At 36.1% G+C, this 26385-nt stretch overlaps 1 protein-coding gene across 2 annotated transcripts; it reads left to right on the plus strand.

The window, feature by feature from the left end:
• LOC110718371 (valine--tRNA ligase, mitochondrial 1-like) lies at nucleotides 1-25465 on the plus strand. Of its 2 annotated transcripts, none has more exons than XM_021897215.1 (21): nucleotides 1-151; nucleotides 487-617; nucleotides 1233-1295; nucleotides 11261-11430; nucleotides 11508-11580; nucleotides 12325-12390; nucleotides 12497-12580; nucleotides 14318-14395; nucleotides 14494-14577; nucleotides 14713-14792; nucleotides 16269-16326; nucleotides 16401-16703; nucleotides 16806-16976; nucleotides 17353-17552; nucleotides 18684-19086; nucleotides 19490-19741; nucleotides 19840-20340; nucleotides 20534-20640; nucleotides 21411-21510; nucleotides 24667-24812; nucleotides 25060-25465. In XM_021897215.1, the coding sequence occupies exons 2-21, from the start codon at nucleotides 513-515 to the stop codon at nucleotides 25238-25240; spliced, it is 3225 nt and encodes a 1074-aa protein (XP_021752907.1). In that variant the 5' UTR covers nucleotides 1-151; nucleotides 487-512; the 3' UTR covers nucleotides 25241-25465. The 2 variants fall into 2 exon arrangements, with proteins under 2 accessions (XP_021752907.1, XP_021752900.1); XM_021897208.1 differs by having other exon boundaries at nucleotides 2-151; nucleotides 490-617.
• The last annotated feature ends 920 nt before the right edge of the window (nucleotides 25466-26385 follow it).

A 26385-nucleotide genomic window follows, 5' to 3' on the forward strand; every position in this document is an offset into this window, starting at 1 on the left:
AACGGTTAAAAAAAAAAAAAAAAAAAAAAATTTTACTCCGTATAAATTATCCCTTTGAAGCCCTACTTCCTCTTCTTCCTTCTCTGTCTGTTTCTTCCACTCCATTGAGGCGCCTTCTGATATTCATTCCTCCGCTGAAGCAGCTTCTGAGGTAACTTGTTTCTTTTTGTAATCATCATATCAATTTTACAATCTAGGGTTTATTGTTCATCTAATTTAATTTAATCCTCAGTTGGTAAATTCAAAGTTTGAATACTTGAATTTATTGTTTCTAATTACTATCGAGAGAAGAAAATTACGAGCCTAATTGATGATTGAATCAAATGTATGTTTTTTTTTTTTTATTAAATTTGTGGATTAATAGCTATCAAATGTAGTTGCTAAAGTGTTGCAGAATCCTTTAGTTTTAATGTTAGGGTTGAAGTCATTGAACTATGATATTGGTTTACTTTGATAATTAAGCTACATTTGGTTGCTAATGTGTAGCAGGTTTTTGTTTATACGATCTCATAATGTCGGGACGGAACCTTGAAAATGAAAGTTCTTGCCCTGGTTCAGGGACGGGCCCGGTCCTTTCGGCCGAAGAGCTCGAAAGGAAAAAGAAAAAGGAAGAGAAGGTCAGTAGTGTGTGTGAATGTTAATTGCCTTGATTGATGAATTCGGTAATGAGGAATTAAGGTTTAGGTGTTTAAGAGTATTGAAATAAGATAATTTGCTACATCATTATTTTGCATGATTAAAACTGTGGTATTGAAAATGGTTTATGCTAAAGCAAAGTATTGTTACTATTTTGGTTTGTTGGTGAGCAGGGAGGGAGGGAATTTGATTCAGAACGAAAGAGTGGAGTTGTCAAAACAATTCTATTGTAGTTTAGACAGAACTTTAAAGTTTGCTTCTGTTAGGCGTAGACCCTTATATTGGCACAATCGCAATTGGATGTATAAAGTAATTGGGTATGCATTATTGAGTGTATGTCGTTCAATGTTTCCATCTTTTTTAGAGTGGCATTTCAGGTTGAGATTTAACTATTCCTGTCATTATTTTTTTCTTCTGCTTGTCATTTTTTTCCGTTTTCATTTCTCTGGCATTTGAGTTTGTGTATCTGCTGCTGAGTGTTGATTTGTTTGAATCTCTCTGCTTTTCCGTTCTTCCTCTGATAAACAATTAGTTATAGCTGTGATCCTTCATTGTGGCATGACACTAAACTGCAATGATACCTTTTCTTGTCACAGGCAAAAGAAAAAGAATTAAAAAAACAGAAGGCAGCGCTTAAAGCACAAGCTGCCAAACTGCAGGTATACGCTTCTATCTTAATTTGTATGTATATATGAAAGAAGCCAAATTGCTGTACATTTCGACATACTTTCTCCGTTCTCTTTTAGTTGCAACATTTGGAAATTTGCACTATTCATGTTGTCTCTTTTAACCACATTTGTTGATCTATATGTCGGGCATTTAGGCAAAATATAGTCATGTGAGATCTTATTTAATTCATCTCAATTTATATTTGCACAAAATCAAAGCGTTATACTTCCACCATTCTTTTTTTAATCCAACATTGGGGGTTTTATGTTTGCCAATACTCATTTTATAACTTTAATATCTTAAGTTGCACTTTAATAAAAATTAATAAAAGTTGATATTTTGAAAGTACATTTTGAGATAATTCTAAAAAAAATCACTCATGAATATATTTTCTAATGTATAAATCACAAAATACAGTCGAAAGAGATTAAGAGTGTTGTATATTTGGAGTAACACTCGAAATACACAAGGGATAAACCAAGGGATAGTTAAGGCTAAAGAACCAAAGGCTTCTTAGATAAAGTCACACCACTAAGAAACTGTTTGGATTCCTAAGATCACAAGCCAACTAGTAGCCTAAACTAGCTAACTAAGCAAAGGAAATGAAATTCCAAATCCAAGAATTTCAAGGTTTTGTTTCTAATCCAAGAAACGAATGTAAGACAATTTTTTTTTGTTTGAATAATCTGATTTTTTCATTCACATTTGCTTGCTATTTATAGTAAACAAGCATCCTTAAGTACAAGCTAACTTAAGTGGCTGTTCAAGCTAAAGCTAAGTACAAATCAGCTTTTTGTTGTCTAGATACATTATTAAAAGAAGCCTTATTTAACTAGATACATCAAAGAGAAAATGGTGGCTTATAGCCTCCAAATTAAGGCTGAAATAAAATCAGAATTAAGAGAGTGTAACTCCCCTTAATTCACGCCCATCCAAGCAGCAAGTTGGAGATGTATTTCCTCCAATTTTCACGCCCAAATTCAAACAGCAAAGAAGTGTAACTCCTCCTTGGTTCAAGCCTTGAAATTAGCTTGAATGTATGTGGACAAGGGTGTACTTGGACGCCCTTTAGTTGCTCCAAAAGCTGACTGAATTAAACAGCCAATTGAAGGCTGGAATTAAGGCTTAAGATGCTCCAATGTTGACTGATATCAACGGCCACTTGAAGGCTGAAGTTAAGGCTTGTAATGGCTTGTAATTCCTCTTTGAAAACTGATTGTAACTCCCAAGTCAAAGCTTTGAAATTCCTTGTAAAAGAATTTCGGATTCCAAGCTTAAATGGCTGCCATTTTGATGTATCTTTGTACTTGTACTTTTGTGTGAATGTGACAATATTTTTCGAACTAAAATCAGCTAAAAAGAACTAAGAAAAAATATAACTAATTTGCAAACTCAAAATGACTAAAGTTTACAATTTATTCAAAGCATAAAAAGAACTAGAATAAACTAGTTAATAAGAACAACAAGAAATTCAAGGGATTGAATATCTTGTTGCCCATGGATAGAATGCATAGCACCAATACATGATGCTACGTCTTGAACCAAAGAAATGTCCATAACCAAGTTGTTAGGCTTGGCTACAACATTCCCCCCTTCTTGAAAAAAGTTTGCCCTCAAACTCGACAACTCTTCAAACTCATCATAGTAAGGTGATAAATCAACCACATTAAAGGTGCTAGAAACACCATAATCTCCGGGCAACTCAACTTTGTAAGCATTATCATTCACCTTTTCAACAATAGCAAATGGACCATCACTACGAGGACTAACCTTGGACCGCCTTTTGGAAGGAAATCTTTCCTTTCGAAGATGAATCCAAACTAAGTCACCGGGCTGAAAACGGACCGTCTTTCTTTTCTTGTCATAGTATGCCATGAGGGTACTAAAATTCCGCACAAATCTTCTATAGAAAGAAGCAAGTCCATGAAAGCTTCGAACTTGTCGAATGGTTTGTGGCGCGGGCCACTCACGAATTGCAGCAACTTTCTTTTCATCAACTTCAATGCCTTGTGATGAGACTTTAAAGCCAAGAAAAATAACTTGGGAAGTGAAGAAATGACACTTCTCTAAGTTACCATACAATTTCTCACGTTCAAGGGCTTCAAAAACCTGTTGCAAGTGCATAGAATGCTCTTCTTCCTCCCTACTATACACCAAAATATCATCAAAATAAACTACAACAAATTTACCCATGAAAGGTTGCATAACCTGATTCATAAGGCGCATAAATGTAGATGGTGCATTAGACAAACCAAATGGCATCACAAGCCACTCATAGAGGCCCTCCTTTGTCTTGAAAGCGGTCTTCCATTCATCTCCTTCGAAAATTCGAATTTGATGATAGCCACTTCTCAAATCAATTTTAGAGAACACTTTAGAACCATGAAAATCATCAAGTAAATCATTCAACCTTGGAATAGGAAACCGGTACTTGATAGTGATTTTATTGATTTACCTACTATCAACACACATTCTCCATTCTTCTTAGGCACAATCAAAGTAGGACAAGCACATGGACTAAGAGACTTACGAATAAGACTCTTGGATAGTAATTCTTCCACTTGCCTCCTAATCTCTTCGGTTTCTTTTGGAGTGGTTCTATAGGCTGGTTTGTTTGGGAGCATTGATTCGGGAACAAGATCAATTTTGTGTTGTATGTCACGTTTTGGGGGTAGGCCATGGGGAATGTCTTCGGGGAAAACATGGGAAAAGGTTTTGAGAAGAGGGGTGAGGAGTGGGTGTGGTTCTTTTTGTGTCGGTTGGGAAGGGGTATTAAGTTGGCTTAAAATGAATTGTTTGTGAGTTTTATACTCATGCAATTCTGATTTTATGAGAGTGGTAAGGGAAGTGGGGGGTGTGGATATGGGGTGGCCGTTTTTGAGGTTTAGAGGGGTAAGGAGTATTTTTTGTCCATTCTTAGTGAAGGAATATGTGTTTTTATACCCATCATGCATCACACGCCTATCAAACAGCCAAGGTCTACCAAGTAAAATATGACATGCATCCATAGGTATAACATCACACCATAATTCTTCCTCATAAGTTTTACCAATGCTAAATGATAACAAGATTTGTTTTGTTACTTGAATCCCTTTACCATGATTTAGCCATTGAATCACATAAGGTTTAGGGTGAGGGACGATTTTTATTTTCAGCTTGTCTATCATTACTTGTGAAGCTACATTGGTACAACTACCTCCATCAATAATCAAGGTACATACCTTACCACCAATGGTGCAACGAGTGTGAAAGATTGCCTCACGTTGCAAACTCCCTTCTTTGCCAATCATATTGCTTAGTGTACGTCGAACCACCAAGCATTCTCCTTCATCCGGTCCAAGACACGCATAATCATCATTCTCCTCAAGGTTGCTGTCCACTTCAATTTCTAATTTGTCCTCCTCTTCATGCTCGATCAAAGTGACAATCTTTTTATTTGGACAATCACTAGCCAAATGTCCAAGGCCTTGACACCTAAAACATCTTCTTGGGGCTGGTTTTGGGTTGGAATTTTGGGTGTTTTGTGAAGGTGGTTTAGAAGTAGGCTGATTGGATGTTGGGTTTGAAAGGTGGGAAATTAGATGTTTGCTTTTTTTGGGGAAATGAGGTTTGAGGTGCAATACGTGATGATTCACTTTTGCCTCTTGCTTTTTGTTGCTGCTCAATCTTATGTGCTAAGATAATGAGCTCTTCAAGGGTGGTGTAAGGGTGTAGTTCGGCCACATTGGCTATTTTTGGGTCAAGTCCTCCCAAAAAGCGCACCAATGTTTGAGGTTCATCTTCCTCTACTCCACATTTCATGACAAATCCTTCAAATTCCCTAGCATATTCTTCTACTGATTTTGTACCTTGTTTGAGGTTGTGGAACTTGGAAAAGTTTTCTTGCACATAGTATGTGGGAAGAAACTTTTGTTTCAGCATCTTTTTCATCTTGGTCCACGATCTCACTTTCTCTTTGTCTTGCCTTTCCCTTTTGGCACACACACTAGCCCACCAAGTTGAGGCATATTTTCTTAACTTCAAGGCTACTATCTTCACCTTTTTTTTCTTCCGGTGTTTGCTTGTAATCAAACACTCTCTCCACCGTTCTAAGCCATTCTACAAACTCATCATCGAGTTTGCCATCATACTCCGGGATGTCAGCCTTAATGTCATTATTAGGCCGTGACCTTTCTCTTTCATGAAAAGGTCTATCATTGTGATTGAAATTAGATTCACTCAATTCTTCATCACTATGATTGGGTGAACCCTCTTTTTGATGGCGCAACTTAGTAGAAAGATCTTTTAACTGATCTTGCAAATATTGCATTCGTTGCTCCATATCTTCTTTCTCTTGTGCAACCTTATTGACATATTCTTGCCAATTAGGGGGTGGGATGTCGGACGTGGTTTGTGTTTGGGGTATGTGTTTGGGCATTTGTTTTGCTAGATCCCCCTCCTTCTAGCGCCAAATGTGATTGTTCCCGGAATTGGAAAATGTTTTTTGAAGTGGGGGGTGTGGATATGGGGTATGTGTTTGGGTATTTGTTTTGCTAGATCCCCCTCCTTCTAGCGCCAAATGTTGTATATTTGGAATAACACTCGAAATACACAAGGGATAAACCAAGGGATAGTTAAGGCTAAAGAACCAAAGGCTTCTTAGATAAAGTCACACCACTAAGAAACTGTTTGGATTCCTAAGATCACAAGCCAACTAGTAGCCTAAACTAGCTAACTAAGCAAAGGAAATGAAATTCCAAATCCAAGAATTTCAAGGTTTTGTTTCTAATCCAAGAAACGAATGTAAGACAATTTTTTTTTTTGTTTGAATAATACATTTGCTTGCTATTTATAGTAAACAAGCATCCTTAAGTACAAGCTAACTTAAGTGGCTGTTCAGCTCACTTGTTACACGCCTAAGCTAAAGCTAAGTACAAATCAGCTTTTTGTTGTCTAGATACATTATTAAAAGATGCCTTATTTAACTAGATACATCAAAGAGAAAATGGTGGCTTATAACCTCCAAATTAAGGCTGGAATAAAATCAGAATTAAGAGAGTGTAACTCCCCTTAATTCACGTCCATCTAAGCAGCAAGTTGGAGATGTATTTCCTCCAATTTTCACGCCCAAATTCAAACAGCAAAGAAGTGTAACTCCTCCTTGGTTCGAGCCTTGAAATTAGCTTGAATGTATGTGGACAAGGGTGTACTTGGATGCCCTTTAGTTGCTCCGAAAGCTGATTGAATTAAACAGCCAATTGAAGGCTGGAATTAAGGCTTAAGATGCTCCAATGTTGACTGATATCAACGGCCACTTGAAGGCTGAAGTTAAGGCTTGTAATGGCTTGTAATTCCTCTTTGAAAACTGATTGTAACTCCCAAGTCAAAGCTTTGAAATTCCTTGTAAAAGAATTTCGGATTCCAAGCTTAAATGGCTGCCATTTTGATGTATCTTTGCACTTGTACTTTTGTGTGAATGTGACAATATTTTTCGAACTAAAATCAGCTAAAAAGAACTAAGAAAAAATATAACTAATTTGCAAACTTAAAATGACTAAAGTTTACAATTTATTCAAAGCATAAAAAGAACTAGAATAAACTAGTTAATAAGAACAACAAGAAATTCAAGGGGTTGAATATCTTGCTGCCAAAGGATAGAATGCATAGCACCAATACATGATGCTACGTCTTGAACCAAAGAAATGTCCATAACCAAGTTGTTAGGCTTGGCTACAACATTCCCCCCTTCTTGAAAAGAGTTTGCCCTCAAACTCGGCAACTCTTCAAACTCATCATAGTAAGGTGATAAATCAGCCACATTAAAGGTGCTAGAAACACCATAATCTCCGGGCAACTCAACTTTGTAAGCATTATCATTCACCTTTTCAACAATAGCAAATGGACCATCACTACGAGGACTAACCTTGGACCGCCTTTTGGAAGGAAATCTTTCCTTTCGAAGATGAATCCAAACTAAGTCACCGGGCTGAAAACGGACCTCCTTTCTTTTCTTGTCATAGTACGCCTTTGTCTTTGCATTAGCTTGTTCAATTTTGGAACGAACTTGCTCATGCATAGACTTGATTTCTTTTGCGCGCACCTCGGCATCATTGCTGAACTTGTTTGGTGAGGGAATGGGAGTGAGATCAATAGGAGTGCACGGATTGAATCCATACACCACTTCAAAAGGACTCAAACCTGTTGTCTTGCTAGGCACACGATTGTAAGCAAACTCCGCATGAGGAAGCATCTCTTCCCATTGCTTGGGACGTTTAGTAGCCAAAGACCGCAACAAGGATCCCAAAGTTCTATTAGTCACTTCGGTTTGACCATCTGTTTGAGGATGACTTGAAGTGCTAAAGTTCAATTTCGTGCCCATCTTCCTCCATAATGTAAGCCAAAAATGACTTAGAAATTTTGGATCACGATCACTCACCATGGATTTAGGTACACCATGCAAACGAACAATCTCATTGAAAAACAAGTTAGCAACATGAGTAGCATCATAAGTTGAATGATAAGCAATAAAATGAGCCATTTTAGAAAATCGATCCACAACAACCATTATAGAATCTTTCTTTCGTTGGGTGATAGGAAGTCCCACAACGAAATCAAGACTAATATCCTCCCATGGTGCTTGTGGAATAGGTAAGGGCAAAAGATAGCCTTGTGGTAGACTATGACTCTTGGCCTTTTGACATATCACACATCTCTTCACAATGAACTCCACATCACGGACCAACCTAGGCCAATGAAAGTATTCTTGGACAAGAAGAGTAGTCTTCTCTATGCCAAAGTGTCCCGCCATTCCTCCTTCATGAAACTCTTTGATAAGAGATTCTCTTAGGCTTGATCTTGGAATGCACAACCTGTTTCCTTTGAACAAATAGCCATCTAAAATTTAATAATCTTTGTAAGCATGATTAGAACATTTTAAAAATAAATCATCAAAGTCATGATCATTTTTGTAACTTGCTTTCACATCTTTAACACTAATCACCCTTGCTTTGAAGGAATTCAAGAGTGTGTATCTCCTTGAAAGCGCATCAGCTCCTTTGTTCATGGCGCCTCTCCTATGCTTGATCACAAAATGAAAAGCTTGCAAATACTCCACCCATTTGGCATGGCGTGGTTGGAGTTTTTGTTGGCTTTGAAGATATTTGAGGGCTTCATGATCTGAATGAAGGATGAACTCCTTGGAAATGAGGTAATGTCTCCAATGGTCCAAAGCACGAACAAGAGCAAAGAACTCCTTATCATAGGTGCTATACTTCCGTTGTGCTTCATTGAGTTTTTCACTAAAGTAGGCAAGGGGACGCCCAACTTGTGACAAAACAGCACCAATACCAACTCCACTAGCATCACATTCAACTTCAAAAACTTCATCAAAGTTAGGCAAAGCAAGAATAGGTGCACTAGTAAGTTGATGTTTTACCTCATCAAAGGCCTTTTGAGCCTTATCATTCCAAACTAACTTCTGATTTTTAGTTAGCTCCGTGATAGGTGCCATGAGGGTACTAAAATTCCGCACAAATCTTCTATAGAAAGAAGCAAGTCCATGAAAGCTTCGAACTTGTTGCATGGTTTGTGGCGTGGGCCACTCACGAATTGCAGCAACTTTCTTTTCATCAACTTCAATGCCTTGTGATGAGACTTTAAAGCCAAGAAACATAACTTGGGAAGTGAAGAAATGACACTTCTCTAAGTTACCATACAATTTCTCACGTTCAAAGGCTTCAAAAACCTGTTGCAAGTGCATAAAATGCTCTTCTTCCTCCCTACTATACACCAAAATATCATCAAAATAAACTACAACAAATTTACCCATGAAAGGTTGCATAACCTGATTCATAAGGCGCATAAATGTAGATGGTGCATTAGACAAACCAAATGGCATCACAAGCCACTCATAGAGGCCCTCCTTTGTCTTGAAAGTGGTCTTCCATTCATCTCCTTCGAAAATTCGAATTTGATGATAGCCACTTCTCAAATCAATTTTAGAGAACACTTTAGAACCATGAAAATCATCAAGTAAATCATTCAACCTTGGAATAGGAAACCGGTACTTGATAGTGATTTTATTGATTGACCTACTATCAACACACATTCTCCATTCTTAGGCACAATCAAAGTAGGACAAGCACATGGACTAAGAGACTTACGAATAAGACTCTTGGATAGTAATTCTTCCACTTGCCTCCTAATCTCTTCGGTTTCTTTTGGAGTGGTTCTATAGGCTGGTTTGTTTGGGAGCATTGATTCGGGAACAAGATCAATTTTGTGTTGTATGTCACGTTTTGGGGGTAGGCCATGGGGAATGTCTTCGGGGAAAATATGGGAAAAGGTTTTGAGAAGAGGGGTGAGGAGTGGGTGTGGTTCTTTTTGTGTCGGTTGGGAAGGGGTATCAAGTTGGCTTAAAATGAATTGTTTGTGAGTTTTATACTCATGCAATTCTGATTTTATGAGAGTGGTAAGGGAAGTGGGGGGTGCGGATATGGGGTGGCCGTTTTTGAGGTTTAGATTTTGCAAATGTTGTATATTTGGAGTAACACTCGAAATACACAAGGGATAAACCAAGGGATAGTTAAGGCTAAAGAACCAAAGGCTTCTTAGATAAAGTCACACCACTAAGAAACTGTTTGGATTCCTAAGATCACAAGCCAACTAGTAGCCTAAACTAGCTAACTAAGCAAAGGAAATGAAATTCCAAATCCAAGAATTTCAAGTTTTTGTTTCTAATCCAAGAAACGAATGTAAGACAATTTTTTTTTGTTTGAATAATCTGATTTTTTCATTCACATTTGCTTGCTATTTATAGTAAACAAGCATTCTTAAGTACAAGCTAACTTAAGTGGCTGTTCAGCTCACTTGTTACACGCCTAAGCTAAAGCTAAGTACAAATCAGCTTTTTGTTGTCTAGATACATTATTAAAAGAAGCCTTATTTAACTAGATATATCAAAGAGAAAATGGTGGCTTATAACCTCCAAATTAAGGCTGAAATAAAATCAGAATTAAGAGTGTAACTCCCCTTAATTCACGCCCATCCAAGCAGCAAGTTGGAGATGTATTTCCTCCAATTTTCATGCCCAAATTCAAACAGCAAAGAAGTGTAACTCCTCCTTGGTTCAAGCCTTGAAATTAGCTTGAATGTATGTGGACAAGGGTGTACTTGGACGCCCTTTAGTTGCTCCAAAAGCTGACTGAATTAAACAGCCAATTGAAGGCTGGAATTAAGGCTTAAGATGCTCCAATGTTGACTGATATCAACGGCCACTTGAAGGCTGAAGTTAAGGCTTGTAATGGCTTGTAATTCCTCTTTGAAAACTGATTGTAACTCCCAAGTCAAAGCTTTGAAATTCCTTGTAAAAGAATTTCGGATTCCAAGCTTAAATGGCTGCCATTTTGATGTATCTTTGTACTTGTACTTTTGTGTGAATGTGACAATATTTTTCGAACTAAAATCAGCTAAAAAGAACTAAGAAAAAATATAACTAATTTGCAAACTTAAAATGACTAAAGTTTACAATTTATTCAAAGCATAAAAAGAACTAGAATAAACTAGTTAATAAGAACAACAAGAAATTCAAGGGATTGAATATCTTGCTGCCCATGGATAGAATGCATAGCACCAATACATGATGCTACGTCTTGAACCAAAGAAATGTCCATAACCAAGTTGTTAGGCTTGGCTACAACAAAGAGAGTGTGTGAATACTCTGAATTGTGTAAAATTCCAAATGTTGGGATTAAATAGAATTAAAGAAGTACGGCCATTTTTCTATTACTTATTTATAATCAGAGATATAAAGGGCTGAAATTGCATTGGCTAATGTGAAAGTCAAAACTTTGCAACTAAAGAGAACGGAGAAAGTTAAAAAAATCATTGATAATTCCTAAGGGACTATGTATAAGTTTTTACATGTGGCTGGTAAATAAATCTGGCTAAGCCTAATCGTGTGATACAATTGTGTTAGACACAACAAGCAAGTAACACCTCTAAGAAGGCCGAAAAGAAAAACTTAAAGAAGGATGCAAAGGAAGAGGATCCTGTGAGTTTTTTAGATCCAGAGACGTCACTTGGTGAGAAGAAGCAGCTTTCGAGTTTAATGGCAAAGCAGTATTCTCCTGCTGTAGTGGAGAAATCGTGAGTAATGTTATTTGAAGCCTCCAGTTGAATAATTTTTATTGTGTGCTGATCTCTTTTGCAAATTGTTGGTGCAGATGGTATGATTGGTGGGAAAACTCTGGCTTCTTTGTGGCAGAGTCTAATAGCTCAAAACCACCTTTTGTGATTGTGAGTGCTCATTATTTGGCTTATTGAACTGTTTGCTAGAGTCTTGTAGATTTGGGGTGCTATAACTATATACTTAGGGAATTCCATGCTGTGCAATATATACTTGTTTATCCTTTGTCCTAATGGAAGTCAAAGGGAAATTTCTGGTATGGAAGCAGCTGTTCATATATTTTTACTTTATTTTATAAAATTTGACTGTTTGGTTGGGTGTAAATGGTTTTCGGGGAAACAGTTCCTCATTTTCCATTGCTTGATTGAGCCATACAAAAAATTTAGAAAGTGTTAAATTGTCATTTTGGGGCCAACCTAATGTGTGTGTTTGTACGTGCATCTAGTATAGATTTTCCCCTGAAGAAGGATTCAAAATGAAACTTAAGCATACAAACATAACAAATAATCCAACTTTACATTGATGTTTATAGAGGAGCTCTAGCAAGGTGATGGAGTCAGGGGCCTTGCCTTAACAGTCAGTATTGGCTGTTTCAGTCATTTGTGTGTGATTTTTTTTTCTGCGGCTTGTTCAATTTTCTTTAGTCATGCTGCCATTGGATTTGCTAGAAATAAAGTAATTTTCAGTGGCCTTTGGCAATCCTGTGCTTGCGTGACCTGTTAATCTGTGTGTGCAACTGAAACATTGAACTCGCTTTGTTAGTGTTTTATTATCGCCCTTTAGGTGGCTAACCTACCTTGAAATTATTTGAGATTTAATCTTATTACAACATCGATTTGTTTTGAGTCTTGCAGGTTCTTCCACCGCCAAATGTGACGGGGGCACTTCATATTGGTCATGCTCTTACTGGTGCAATCGAGGTTTGGCTTTTATACCTTTCATATCTCTCTGTCGTTTTGTGTTTTGTATGTGAAGCTTCTTATGATAGTGTTTTGTTAGATGAGACACTAACCTAATCTTATGCAGGACACAATTATTCGCTGGCGGAGAATGTCTGGCTACAATACATTGTGGGTTCCTGGAATGGATCATGCCGGGATAGCAACACAGGTTAAATTTTAGATACTGTCTTTTTGTTTGATTTTTTTTATTGCTGAGCCACGGAAAAGGTTGCCCTACCAGTTTGTTCAGTACTGTGATAAGAAAGCTATCCTAATTTATCTGTGGCTCCCTTAGGTCTGTTTTTGTATCTTATTCAAAATTTGAATATTAATGCAATCCTCAAAGAGTATTTTATTTTAAAATTCATAAAAACTATTCTACCCCATACATTTTTTTAAAAAAAACAAAAACAAGTTCTTATTATGTTCAAAAAATAATTTTCTCACCAGTTAATAATTACTACCTTTGGTCCCTCCTTTCCTTTTTAATATTTATTTAGAAGATAAAATATTGAAGGCTGTTAATATTTGCCCAAACAATAGTAAGAACACATCAGGTGGACTAGGTGTCCTTGGAATTAGACTGAAAGTCAAAACTACAAGTTAGCCCATGTCCTCCTTATGTTTCCAATACAGTAATTTAGGAAAGTTCTGGCTGCTATGGCCGATAAAGAAGCTAAGAAAGTTGCCTAATCCAGCAATAGATCACGTGGCAGCACCATAAAATATGCAGCCATTTCCTCCAACACTGTCTTGTTATTGCAGGCTTCCAAAGTAACTTTTTTTTTCCCTGCACTAATTCTGCAAAATATAATCTCCAGCTGCATTCTGTAGATTGCAAAGTCTTTCTCAAATCAAGGAAGGCATGTGAGCAAGACCTTTTGGAGCATATTGTCTGCACAAAGCTTTCTTAAAGATGTAGCTTACACAAATGCTCTCACTTTAACTAGGACCTTTGATTTCTTATTTATGCAAAGTTTAGAGATTATCTTGGGTATATTCTAGCCATAGCTACTATTTAAACTATTAAAAAAAATAGTTGCTAGGGTTAGAATATACACTTATATTCTAACTTCGGTCACTGGTGTGTCGTATTGCACAAAGTAGTTGGTAATGTAAAGGGCAAAGTCCTCACGTCTTAATGTTCAGCACCAACATGTGAAAGTTTTCTCTAAAACCAATTTTTTTAATTTTAAAGATACTTGTTTCATTAACTCGGTATATTAAATTAGTTGTTGACTAATAAATCAATACAACAAGATTTTCATAATGTTTTTGGATTTACTCCCTGAATCAACAAAATTTCACTATTGGGAAATTCAGTTATTTCTACACTTACATGTAGTTTTCCTTGTTAATTTCAGCTTCCCAAATTGACTGTTTAAGCTTCTCTGATTATTTTGAAAATCGTGTAAATTCTAATTGTATCTCTTTGCTGTTGATATTCTTTTCGTACAGTTAATTTATTTATTTATTAAGGTGGTGAAAACATTGCCTTAAATCAGCTCCCTTAAATTTAAAACTTGAAGCTTGAAAGGGGTTGAAATGGACCAAAGCCTTTATGCCCCTCACAAGAGAGTGGAGAAAAAATCAAGGCTTTATTATAATCAATTTTGGTTCATGTAGCCGACCCCACTTATGGGATTAAGGCTTTGATTGATTGATCTCTTGGCTCTAAACCTGTCTTTATATTATCTGGTGCTGTCTGCTCTGCTGTTTCACAAGCTCAATTCTTCTGCTGGTTTTCTTAATTTCTTTTTGTTTCAAATTTACATCACAACATTTATGAAGAGCACTGTTCATGATTGGCTCACAGCTTTATAGTTTAAATATCTGCCAATCTGCGCCCGCATGATCTTCCTGTTATCAATAAAGCTTGACTATATTGATTTGTTAAATTTTGCAGGTAGTTGTCGAAAAAAAGATAATGCGTGAAAGAAAGCTTACCAGGCATGATCTTGGTCGAGAAGAGTTTGTTTCACAAGTGAGTTCTTGTCTTTTCTTTCCATTTTAATAATTATTATTGTCAAATATGAGCTAAGGTGAAATTCTTGTTCTTTCTTTATTCTTTTGTAACACAAGGTTTGGAATTGGAAAAATGAGTATGGTGGCAAAATCTTGAAGCAGCAGCGTCGCCTTGGTGCTTCCATGGATTGGTCCAGAGAGGTGTTTCTTTTTTTCTCTGTTTTTTTTTTTTTTTTTGTTTTTTTTTTTTTCTGATTTAATTGTTTAGAGCAATTGATGTATATGTATATTGGCTGTTCATCTATGTTTTCTTTTCTTCCTTTCTATTGTCTGCAGTGTTTCACAATGGATGAGAAACGATCAAAGGCAGTGACAGAAGCATTTGTGAGGTTGTACAATGAGGGTCTGATCTATAGGTATGTTCGACTAGATGATTTGTTTGGCATCTGTGGTGCATTTCTGGCTCCTTTTTTAACTGATAAGTGGAGGCTGCTTCTAGCTGGAACACTAGCCTTGATGTGGGAAGCAATGTGTTTCTTTTTCCTCTAAATGAGCTGAAAGTAGGGAAATTAAATCAATTTCGAGTTTGAAGCAATTATTGTCTACTGAGTGTACAACACGACAACTGTACATTTGAATATTGAATTTTTAAAGGACATCTCAGGCTAATTACTGGAGATTAAATCTATCTGAATATTTAATTTTTTTGGTAACAAATAAATTTCATTTATAATCAAGAATAGTAACAAAGTTACTGTAAGCAATAACACCTCATCCTCAGAATAACTAACCAACAAAACCTGAATTGTTTATTGTTCATGGCATATGCGATACTTATATCATTTTTAGAATAGATGAATGCTAAATCCTTGGAGAGTGGAGACTGAGAGTATTTTGAATTTATAATTTTACAGACCCTAAATTTACATCTCCTGAACACAGGTTATGTGGAAATAGGTTGTGTTTACATATTACTTCCTCCATTTCTATTTAGTTGACACGTTCAATTTAGGCACACATATGAAGGAGATGAGAAAGAATGATAAAGCAAGTGGGGTAGATTAGTAAATGCAAAGAATTAAATTTATCCAAAAAGAAAACATGTTAACTAAAAATAAACTTCCTAAAAAGGAATACGTGTCAACTAAAAAAAAACGGAGGTAATATTAGATACTGATGTAATGAAAGATCTGAATGGCCCATGCTACCTTATCTGTGGCTCAGTAAGTGCAGTCCTTATTTTAATCATGATTCTATCAATATTGGACACTAATGGCTTCATCGTCATAGTTTGTTTAAATATTTCCCTTTACAACTTCTTGCAATTCTTTTGATGTATTGGTATCCTATTCTTGGTGCATTTGACCATTCAGAGAAGCTTTCAATGTTTTGTACTACATACATTTCCTTATTCTCTTATCACTTTTTGTATTGTTAAAACGAAAACAGTAAATTAAATTTTTTGTTTTTTTTGGGAAATTTGATTCTCCTAGAGTCAGTTAAAATAAAGTTGCCAAAACTGATTATTGGTTGACTGTATCATTTGACATTTTGTCACGACATTTAGCAAATTTTCTTTTATAGCAATATGTTTAAAATTCAACTCATTTTAATGAAAAATAAACTTGGTTGCTTGGCTTTTGAAGATGTCCTAACATGTAATAATATATATATGGAACTCAGTGTTTTGACCAAATTATTCTTTCTTCTGCTAAATGTTGATGATCTTTGAATGGCTTAACTTCAAATGAATATAAGCTCCAGCCTCCTACAAGCTCAGCTTAAAATGTACTTTTAGGATATTTCATTTAGTTGGAAATGTACCAGAATGAATCTTGTTGTGAAATTTTATTGATTTTTAATTTATTGTTTCTTGTTTTGGTTGGCTTTAGGGATCTACGATTGGTAAACTGGGATTGTGTGTTGAGAACTGCAATATCTGATATTGAGGTTTGTTCTTTCTTTCCATGATGTGCTTATTGGATATTCTCTGCCATTCTCTGAAAGACATGTGGTATTTCTAGGTGGACTACGTTGATCTGAAAGGAAGGGAAGTGAGAAAAGTTCCTGGATACGAAGATCCTGTAGAATTTGGTGTCTTGACATCATTTGCATATCCATTAGAAGATTATCTTGGTGAGATTGTTGTTGCCACTACTAGAGTGGAAACAATGTTGGGTGATACAGCAATTGCTGTACATCCTGATGATAGCAGGTACAAGCATTTGCATGGCAAAGTGGCCATACATCCTTTTAATGGAAGAAGAATCCCAATTGTTTGTGATGCAATACTTGTTGATCCAGCATTTGGGACTGGTGCTGTCAAGGTATGAATTCCCTTTGCATATTATGTTTTCTACCTAGATCTTCTCTGCCCCCTTCCCTCTGATTTCTGTGAATTTTAAATGCTTTATTTCATGCTTTTGTAGATCACGCCTGCCCATGATCCTAATGATTTTGAGGTTGGGAAACGTCACCAACTAGAGTTCATTAACATCTTCACTGATGATGGGAACATAAACAGCAATGGGGGGCCAGAATTTGCAGGGTTGCCACGATTTAAAGCTCGTGTAGCAATAACTAAAGCACTGGAAGAGAAGGTATGGTTGTTCTGATCTCCTCCCTGCTTATTGTGGCTGCGTCTGTTGAAGTTTAATGTCTGTGATAGATATAGGGAAAGTTTGTTGTATCTTGATGCCTAGTTAGCAATTTAGCATAGTCAGGAAGCCTGTTTCGGAGGAGCTAGGCCCTATGGCTAGTCAGTTCAACATGTTTTGAAAATATGTGTACTTGTTTTCATTGTTCATTTTGTCATTTTGCAAAATCTTATCCTTATTCGTTCCTTTTAGTGTGCTCAGCACGTTCATTTTCCGTAACTCTCCTGTTCAGTGTCGACTGTTCTGGCATGTATTGTGCTAAGCTTTTTTTTTGGATACATATTCAAATTTTCTTATCTTAGAATTCTATATATATCAGGGATTATATAGAGGTGCTAAGGACAATGAGATGCGTCTTGGAATTTGTTCAAGAAGTAATGATGTTGTGGAACCATTGATAAAGCCTCAGTGGTATGTCAACTGCAGCTCTATGGCTAAGGATGCCCTTGATGCTGTTCTTGATAATGATAACAGAAAGATTGAGATCATCCCAAAAACCTATGAAGCTGATTGGAAAAGGTATGTCAAATCTCTATCTTCTCTGATATGTTGCTTGTCATTATGTCAATATTATTGATACTGATAGAGTTTTTCCTCTTGGAAGGTGATAGTAGTATAATGATCGCATTGTAATGGTGCAGTGTTTTTCTTAGATATTTTTTTTAAACTTTTTTTTTTTATTTGTTGTTGTTGTTGTTTCCCTGGAAGTTGGCAGTTGTACTATAATCGCATTGTAGTGACTTGTTGCAACATTCTAATTATTTGACTATTGAAGAAGTAATCAGTAGTTTTTCCAATTGCAGTGTTAGACAATACATTAATTTCTAATCTATCTGTTCTGCAAGACTTCTACTCCCTGCATTCTCTTTTAGTTTTAAAGTTTTGAGTTTCATGGTTGTCAATGCATAAATTTAACCCTTTTTATCTCTAATTATACTTAATTAAATTTATAGAAAATTTTATATTATGAAAATATGATTTGATACAAATTTAACAAGATTAACATGACTATACATCCCAGCATATTAATCAATAAAGGTGGTCAAATGGACGAACATGAATTGTGTAATTTACAAAAGTTGCAACTGAGTGATAGAGAACGGAGGAAGTACATAGCTTTATGTATACCCATAAATACGTACCCCATTTATTTTTCTTCTACCCACTTGCTGGAGGTATGCAGGCCAATTAAAATATTTAAGATAAGGGGCTGGTTCATGGGTAATAAATTAAAGGCGGATAGAGTAGAACTGTAGAATTGAGAAAGTGGAAGGTGTAGTGTTAACAAAAATTGGGAAAAAGTTAAAGCAGGAAAATAATAAAGAGGGATTATATACTTAACTGGGAGTGTAATTTCCGAATTCACTTTTCAAGAAACAGAGAAGGGAAGCATTGCTCTAAATGCTCTCCTTTGTATCCTTTCCAAAATCAATATTGAAGGGAAAATAAATGCACTCTTTTTTTATATATTGGTTTCGTATCATGGTGAAGGTGAAGCTTGTTTATGATAACTGTATCGTTTTTGTGTTATTATTATCATAATAATTGTTATTGGCTATGTAGCTACCTTTCCAAATCCTTTCACTTCCATTAATTTTCGTTTTGTTTTTGTGTTTATATTTCATTATTGATAGTCATATTTTTTTGCAGATGGCTTGAAAATATTCGAGACTGGTGCATCTCTAGGCAACTTTGGTGGGGCCACCGCATACCTGCTTGGTATGTTACATTGGAGAAAGATGAACTGAAGGAACTGGGTGCTTATAATGACCATTGGGTAGTCTGTCGAAGTGAGGAAGAGGCACAAGCTGCGGCTGCCAGAAAATTTGCTGGGCAGAAGTTTCAGATTACTCAAGATCCTGATGTTCTGGATACTTGGTTCTCCTCTGGTCTCTTCCCGTTGTCTGTTTTGGGCTGGCCAGATGAGACTGATGATTTGAAGAATTTTTATCCAACTTCAGTTCTTGAAACTGGACATGACATTCTTTTTTTTTGGGTCGCTCGGATGGTAATGTTGGGGATGAAACTTGGAGGGGACGTACCTTTTAGAAAGGTAAATCTGGTTTCTTGGTCTATTGGGCAATTATGCTATATATTAATGGCTGCATGTTGACATGAAGGTTCTCTTCGTTTTATGTGTTAGATTTTATGAAGTTAGTATATCAGTATATGTATTTGCTGCTTTGCATTTTCATCCTGCAAGAGAAGAACAGTTTTTTCTTTGATGTATTGATTACAGGATGTTATCCTTTTTTGTACTAATAGAAGAGCTCAAATATCAGTGCTGTGCTAGTTTGTCATGATAGGGGATCTTGACATGTGCTTTCCACACATGACTGACATGTTTTGTATTGACTTACTGAAGATTGGCCTATTACTAATTCACCTATAGTTAACTTGATTGGTGTGTTTATATATAGTGTTGCCCTGTAAAGATAATGATTTGAACTTTGTAGGTTTATCTTCATCCCATGATCCGTGATGCACATGGGCGTAAGATGTCAAAATCATTAGGGAATGTTGTGGACCCTCTTGAGGTTATAAATGGGATCTCTCTAGAAGATCTTCAGAAGAGACTGGAGGAAGGAAACTTGGATCCCAGTGAGCTTTCCAGAGCCAAAGATGTACAGAAGAGAGACTTCCCTAATGGCATTCCAGAATGTGGTGCTGATGCTCTTCGCTTTGCTCTTGTTTCATATACTGCTCAGGTTTGTGCAAAATGCCATAATCTATCTGAAAGATTGATATTTTTGTTTGAAAGGGAATTATTTTTATATTGTTACTGATGTGATATTTCCTACTTTAGTCTGATAAAATAAATCTAGATATTCAACGGGTTGTTGGGTACCGTCAATGGTGCAATAAACTGTGGAACGCTATCAGGTTTGCTATGAGCAAACTTGGGGATGATTACTCTCCTCCAACCAGTATAGATCCCAATGTCATGCCATTCAGTTGCCAGTGGATACTCTCTGTCCTGAACAAGGCTGTTGCTAGAACTGTATCATCTCTTGAGGCATATGAGTTCTCTGATGCTGCTACTACTGTGTATTCATGGTGGCAATTCCAGCTCTGTGATGTTTATATAGAAGTAATCAAACCCTATTTTGCCGGCAATGAGGAGTCATTTGCAGCTGCAAGAGGTTATGCTCGTGATGCATTATGGGTTTGCCTTGACAGTGGGCTTCGACTGTTACATCCATTTATGCCATTTGTGACAGAAGAATTATGGCAGAGGCTTCCTCAACCAAGAGATTCTATAAGGAAAGAATCTATTGTGATAAGCGAGTATCCTTCTGTTATACAGGTAAATTCTGATAATCTGATGTATTTCTGGCTTCCTAGTTTGGTCCTTACTCATAAACAATTGCATTCTTTCGTTCCTGTAATGTTCTAATAATTAGTTTTATTTTGTCTTTTCTGTATGTAGTATTATTTTCATTGAAATCCTGTGACTGGTTTTATGATGAGCTGCTTTTGTATGCACTACAATATTGCAGTCTTGGACCAATGAGAGTGTCGAGCAGGAGATGGAGCTGACCGAGTCTGTTGTAAAATCTCTGAGGAGTCTTAAGTCATTATTACCTGCTAAAGAAAGACATGAAAAGTAAGTGTTTTAAGCAAATTATCTGCTTCATTTTCCTTCTTTTGTTAATAAATTAGTGTTCATACAAGCTGTCTATAACTTGTTTTTTTTTTTTTTTTTTTTTTTTTTTGGGTAATTTATTTATTTATTTTTTGTTTGTGGTGAGTCATACATATGTACGGAAAGTCTGTGGAACTATGTGCCTGAGGCCGTCTTATATGTTGACCATTTATTTTGAAAATCATATGTAAACAATCATGTGCTTGATGGGTCCTTTGTTCCCCAAAGTCATAATCTGGATTCTGGAATGGCCGCTGCCACCACTGCATGAACAAACCTGTCTCTCTACCCAAATTCTGATTCTATTTACCAGCACCAGCACTGTTCCATCATTATGTTTCTTTAAAAGCTGTAGCATCTTTGTTGATCAAAGGTTTGTTTAATAACACCATGATTTTTGTATACCAGTGCTAGCACAGTTACAATGTCGTGGCATACACTATTTTTAAACCAAATCACTGTCTATGTATTCCTTTTTGAGATGTTCCAATTTAGTTGCTACATAGATATACTTTTTCATCCCCTCTAAAGTTGGTCCCATATCTATCTGCCACTTTCTTCTTTGTACCTTATTATTTTCTTTTTCAAACTTTGTATAAAGCATATTTAGCAGCATTTTGGGATATAGGACTTGAGGGGGTGTACTTAAAATTGCATTTCCTCAGTTATTATTATAATTTTCATCATCTTCATTATTTGTTAATGCAAGCGTACATTTATGTGTTATTTAGGAGACAAGCTTTTGCAATTTGCCTGAATGAAGAAGTTGCAGACAATGTTCAGAGTCATGAGTTGGAAATTTTAACGCTTGCTGGTCTGTCATCTTTAAAGGTGTGCAATCTATTGTAAATTTGTGATTAAATACTTTTATGATTTTCCTAATCAGATGTTGGTTCAAGTTTTCTGCATGTTGTGTTTCTTGATCAATCGATTGCATTTATTCTTTTTTGGTGAGGATTGGTATGTGTTGTTAAGGATTCCATATCTCTCTCTCTCTTTTTTTTTCTTTTTCTTTCTTTATTCAAATTCTTTTAGCAGTATAGAAATGCAATTTTTTTTGTGACACCATTAAAATTATACACATGGAACCTTCACACATGCTATCACTCACAAGGATTGTCTTTCTAGAAAAGCAGGGTCACTGTTGGAGATTGTAGTAGTTTATTTAGATCCTTGAATGTGAAGCAACTCTGGATCAAAGTCTTGGAACTCTTCTTGCAAAGCTTCAATCACTCACTTGCTTATTTCTGCTCAGCATTCTTTTTGATCTTTCCACCTCTTTTTTTGTTAGTGATATTTTCAAACAGGATGAATCCTGCTATTTTTTTCTTCTCCCCTCTTTGAGATTCAATTGTAAGTTTTCACCTCCAGATTACCTTCCTGATTAATGATAACAATCTATATAGCCTTCCGTTATTTTCATCTGTTTTTGAGGTTTTGCTGCACAAATCACCCTCACCTTTTATTTCTTCCTCTCCCCTCATTGAGATTCAATTATAGTTTGTCACCTGCAAAGTTCCTGATTAATGATTCCAGTCTATCTAGCCCTCCATCATTTTCATCTGTCGTTGAGGTTTTGTACTGAATTGTCTTTGAACTTTTGTACCGAATTTTAATCTCTGCTGCACAAATTTCCCTCACCTATACAACTCAATTGTGGCATGGAGACCTATGTATTCTAAAAAATTCTAATAGTCATCTTAATAATATCTAGAAAATAGAAGGGACACTACAGGCATCGTGATTAGTGAGTCTCCAAGAAAGTTTTTAAATTTATCTCGGAAAGCCGTTGTTTTTGGGGGTGGGTGGGGGGGGGGGGGGTTAAAGCGCCAACTTGGATTTGTGACCTGTATTGAGTTTGATTGAGGGTCTTAGTGAACCTGTAGATATTATTCGGATGAAGCAAGCCTCCAACATATGGAATGCTCAAGTTGGATGCTTGAAAAACACAAAGAAATGAATTGTTTTGAGAAGTCAAGCGTCACTGTTGAACCTTTTAACAAAGTAGGAGAGTATATCGATGGTTTTTCAAGAATGGGTTACAGACCTTACAGTCAAGAAAATAAAATGCTTGAATTTGTGAATGGGGACAATAACAAATTTTCAATTCTATAAGTTAAACATGACTCAAGGAAGATTGGATTGAATAGGAAAATTGACAAAGAAACCAAATGATAAGGATTGAGTAAGATAACTAAGAGAATAAAAGTTGAAAGAAAGATGGGATAGACTGGAATTCCTAAGATTAGGTGATTTTTGTAGCATAGATATATTAAGACCCTATCTTATGCAAGTTACCATCGATTAGAATCCTTTGAGAGGCAGAAGATTGATCATGACTTGGATCTAGATAAATTTGACACAAAAGAAGCCAAAACAATTGACAAAAAGATGCCTAACGGAAGTTTAGATTATATATGTTGTGCTGCCATAACTTTTGGCTTGCAAACTATTTTAGGACAAAACTAGTTAGAAAAATGTTGGGGCTATTGATCCATGGGTTATTGGCCTTGTAGTCCCTTCTAGAACTCTGACTAAGACTTGCAAAATTTTGATTCAAATTGCATGAACCCTATGGGAGACAAGCTTACATTAGAGGTAAGGCTAGGGCTCTTAGATATCTTGGATCTGGTTGATTACGAAAAGATAAAAATGCCGTTATGGGAGACAATCCTAAGGCTCAACACTCATTGGCTAAGATGGTTTAAGACTTTTGAATGAGACTTCTAAGTTTAGGGCTGTTGGAGAGCTATCCTTAAGCATAGAACATGTCTATTGAGGTGTAATAGTGGTGTATACAATATACTTGATGAAAATAATGTTTTTAAATTCAATTATTATAAAAGCTTTAATCATTTATATCGTGACTTTACAGGAATCCTCCCAATCGTTCCTCAAATTGTAGCCAAGGGGAAAGTATCTTACATGAATTGCACGCTTGTAAAGTTGCAATCTCTTGTATTAGATATACATTTATAATAATATTGATATGCATTTTAATATTCAAGAAATATAAATTATTATTGGACCCTGCACCCACTTGATGGATATGATTGTACGATTCAGCCCTTTGGTATAGGCTTTTCAAATACCTTCATCAGGAGCTAAGCAAGGACTAGGGGATGGGACCATTATAGGTGTCTACAAGCATTCATATTTTGGTAGAGTGGAGTAGCAGATTGAAATTTATATTACATGATAAATTTGATGTACTCCTTAGAAACACAACATGGGACAATTAAATCATAAGAGATGCAAATGCTGGTCTCTATTCCTTATGCCTCATGGTGTTCAAGTACTACCTTGTAAAGCTCAGGGGTTTCTTACTCTTTCTATACATTTTGATAAATTATCTGGTGAAAAAACTGAGATTCCCTTGTCTCCTGTCACCTAGCAGGGGTTATGCTCAGTTAATTTCCAGGATAAAAAAAGTGTTTTTTTTTTTTTTTTTTTTTTTTTTTTTTTCTTTCTTTCTAAGATTTTCCTTAGCCCCCTTAACAGTGTAGGTCTGTAGGCATTCCTGATTCCTGTGGCAATGGAATTCTTGGCTAGTTTTGGATCTCCTGTGTTTTTTTCATATTAGAAACTGAACTAGTTCCACTTTGAGCCCTATTGTTTGGTTTTTTTTCTCTCTTTTAAAAAACTTTTACATAAAAGCCTCATGTCAATGCTGGTCTTGGTAATTGATTGGACTGCACGCAATCCTAGAACAATCATGCTTTCTTATTGGTTCTTTTATGCTTTACTTAGAAACTTTTAGAGTGTATCTAACAAAATCAGACCCGTTAGATGATCAACTCATTGTATATGTAGTATAGTTTTAACTTTTTTTTATCCAAGCAAAATGACTCCCTCTTGTTTGTTTATTGATAGAAGACTTAGAAAAGCTTGGAATGCTTTCCTTTTTGCTATTCTGTATTATCTTTCCATGGCTGAATCTTACTGCTTTTGGTTATAACCATTTATCTTATAACTTGTATTTTGCAGATTGTGAACGAGAATGAAGCTGCTCTTGCCAGATGTTCACGAGACGTTGTAAATGCATACATCAGTGTTTATCTTGAGCTTAAAGGAACAATTAATGCAGAAGTAGAGCGCGAGAAGTTGAGTAAGAAGATGGAGGAAACAAAGAGGTGAGTGTATGCTCAATAATATTTTGAATGTTTCCATTCTTTTAGTTTTAGTTTTATTTCGTCTTCTGTTTGTTTTTTTTCCAAGTTATCCTATACCAATTTTTTTATGTAGTGTTTCATGCCGTGTTTGGGAGTCTAAAGTGCAAACCTCTTAGGGGCTATAAAAATTCTTTTTTATCATGAGGATTCCTGTTTGTGGGTGATGCTTTTGTTTCCTTTGTGATGGTAAACTGTTTATGATGTACAGGCAAAAAGAGGCTCTGGAAAAGATGATGGATGCCTCTGGATACAAAGAGAAGATACGACCTCAAATCCACGAGGAAAATATGGAAAAATTGACCAAACTTGTCCAAGAGGTCTTGTCGCTTGAAAAGGCAAGCGAGCATCTTGAAAAAGATATCGCTGCCCAAGCAGCTATGGAGAAATAGAGGGGGGAAATACAGAGCTGATTTCATTTCAGATTTATATTATGCATTCTTCCAATTATTGTTACTTACATGGAAGCAATGTATCAGTGATTCAGGAAGTTTAACATTGTACTCTTTTTGTGATCATAAGGTCAAATTTTGGTAATATTTTATATGATGGCAGATTGGCAGTTGTTTTTCCCCTCCTTTAGAAATGAGCGTAAGACCTGAAGCGTTGTGTGATCAGATGACGTTATACATTATCGTTGGAATCTGCAATTTTGTTTCAAGTATACATACACATGGTTTTCGACTTTGTGAACAATGCTCGTCAATGTGCCTTTGGTACTCTCTTTACTCTTCAAGTAGATTTCACGAAGCCAATAGAGCTCGGAAAAAAAAAGTGATTATAGTTAAAGATGGCTCTGGGCCGAGCCTCATGTCAGGCCCATGTGCTTTGGGGTTAGTTAGGCTCGGCCCACGGCTCAGCTCACGAGTTTCGTGTCGTTTCGGCCCGAAGTTTTTATAAAGTTGGCCCAAGCAAGGCCTAGGCCCATGTGCCATCGTGCAGGGTCAGGCTTGTGTGCCTCGGCAAATTTGCATTGATTTTAGCATGCGTTGTCGTGTCGTGCCTCATCGTGCTTCTACTAAATAAAAGCGGACTAGGCTCGACCCGTGGCCCACACACACAATCAGATTAATTAATGATGAATTGTTAATGAACTAAGGGCCTGTTCTCATAGATTAAACTCAGCTGAAGTGACTCAAATGAATATTTTATAAGAGAAGGAAATTAGGAGCTAAATTGAGAAGGAAATTAGAGCTGAATTGAAAATAAACATATGAGAACAGGTCCTAAGTTTGATCTCATATGATTTATGAGTTTAATGTTTGAGGTTTTTTTTTTTTTTTATTTTTTTTTTTTTTTTTTTTATTTTTTTATTTTTTTTTTTTTAACTGAAAATCAGCTAACATCATGAAATGAAATAAAATTTTATGTAAAAGTATATATATTTAATCAAAATGTCAGCATCATTAATAAAAATGCAGTTAGATGAATATTAAAAATTCATAATTACAAAATCTAATATATATATATAAAGGGGAGTTTTTTCCCGAGTTTTTAGAGAGCGGCTCTAATTTTTTCAGCGCGCCATGTAGGATTA

Source organism: Chenopodium quinoa, unplaced genomic scaffold (assembly GCF_001683475.1).
Source record: "Chenopodium quinoa cultivar QQ74 unplaced genomic scaffold, ASM168347v1, whole genome shotgun sequence".
Lineage (NCBI taxonomy): Eukaryota > Viridiplantae > Streptophyta > Magnoliopsida > Caryophyllales > Amaranthaceae > Chenopodium > Chenopodium quinoa.

Excerpts from the sequence above, each read along its gene's own strand:
- LOC110718371 (XM_021897215.1), top strand. The coding sequence starts at position 513 with ATGTCGGGACGGAACCTTGAAAATGAAAGTTCTTGCCCTGGTTCAGGG. Across the intron at positions 1,296-11,260 it reads CACAAGCTGCCAAACTGCAG|ACACAACAAGCAAGTAACAC; the intron begins GTATACGCTTCT and ends CAATTGTGTTAG. Across the intron at positions 14,396-14,493 it reads GAGAAGAGTTTGTTTCACAA|GTTTGGAATTGGAAAAATGA; the intron begins GTGAGTTCTTGT and ends TTGTAACACAAG.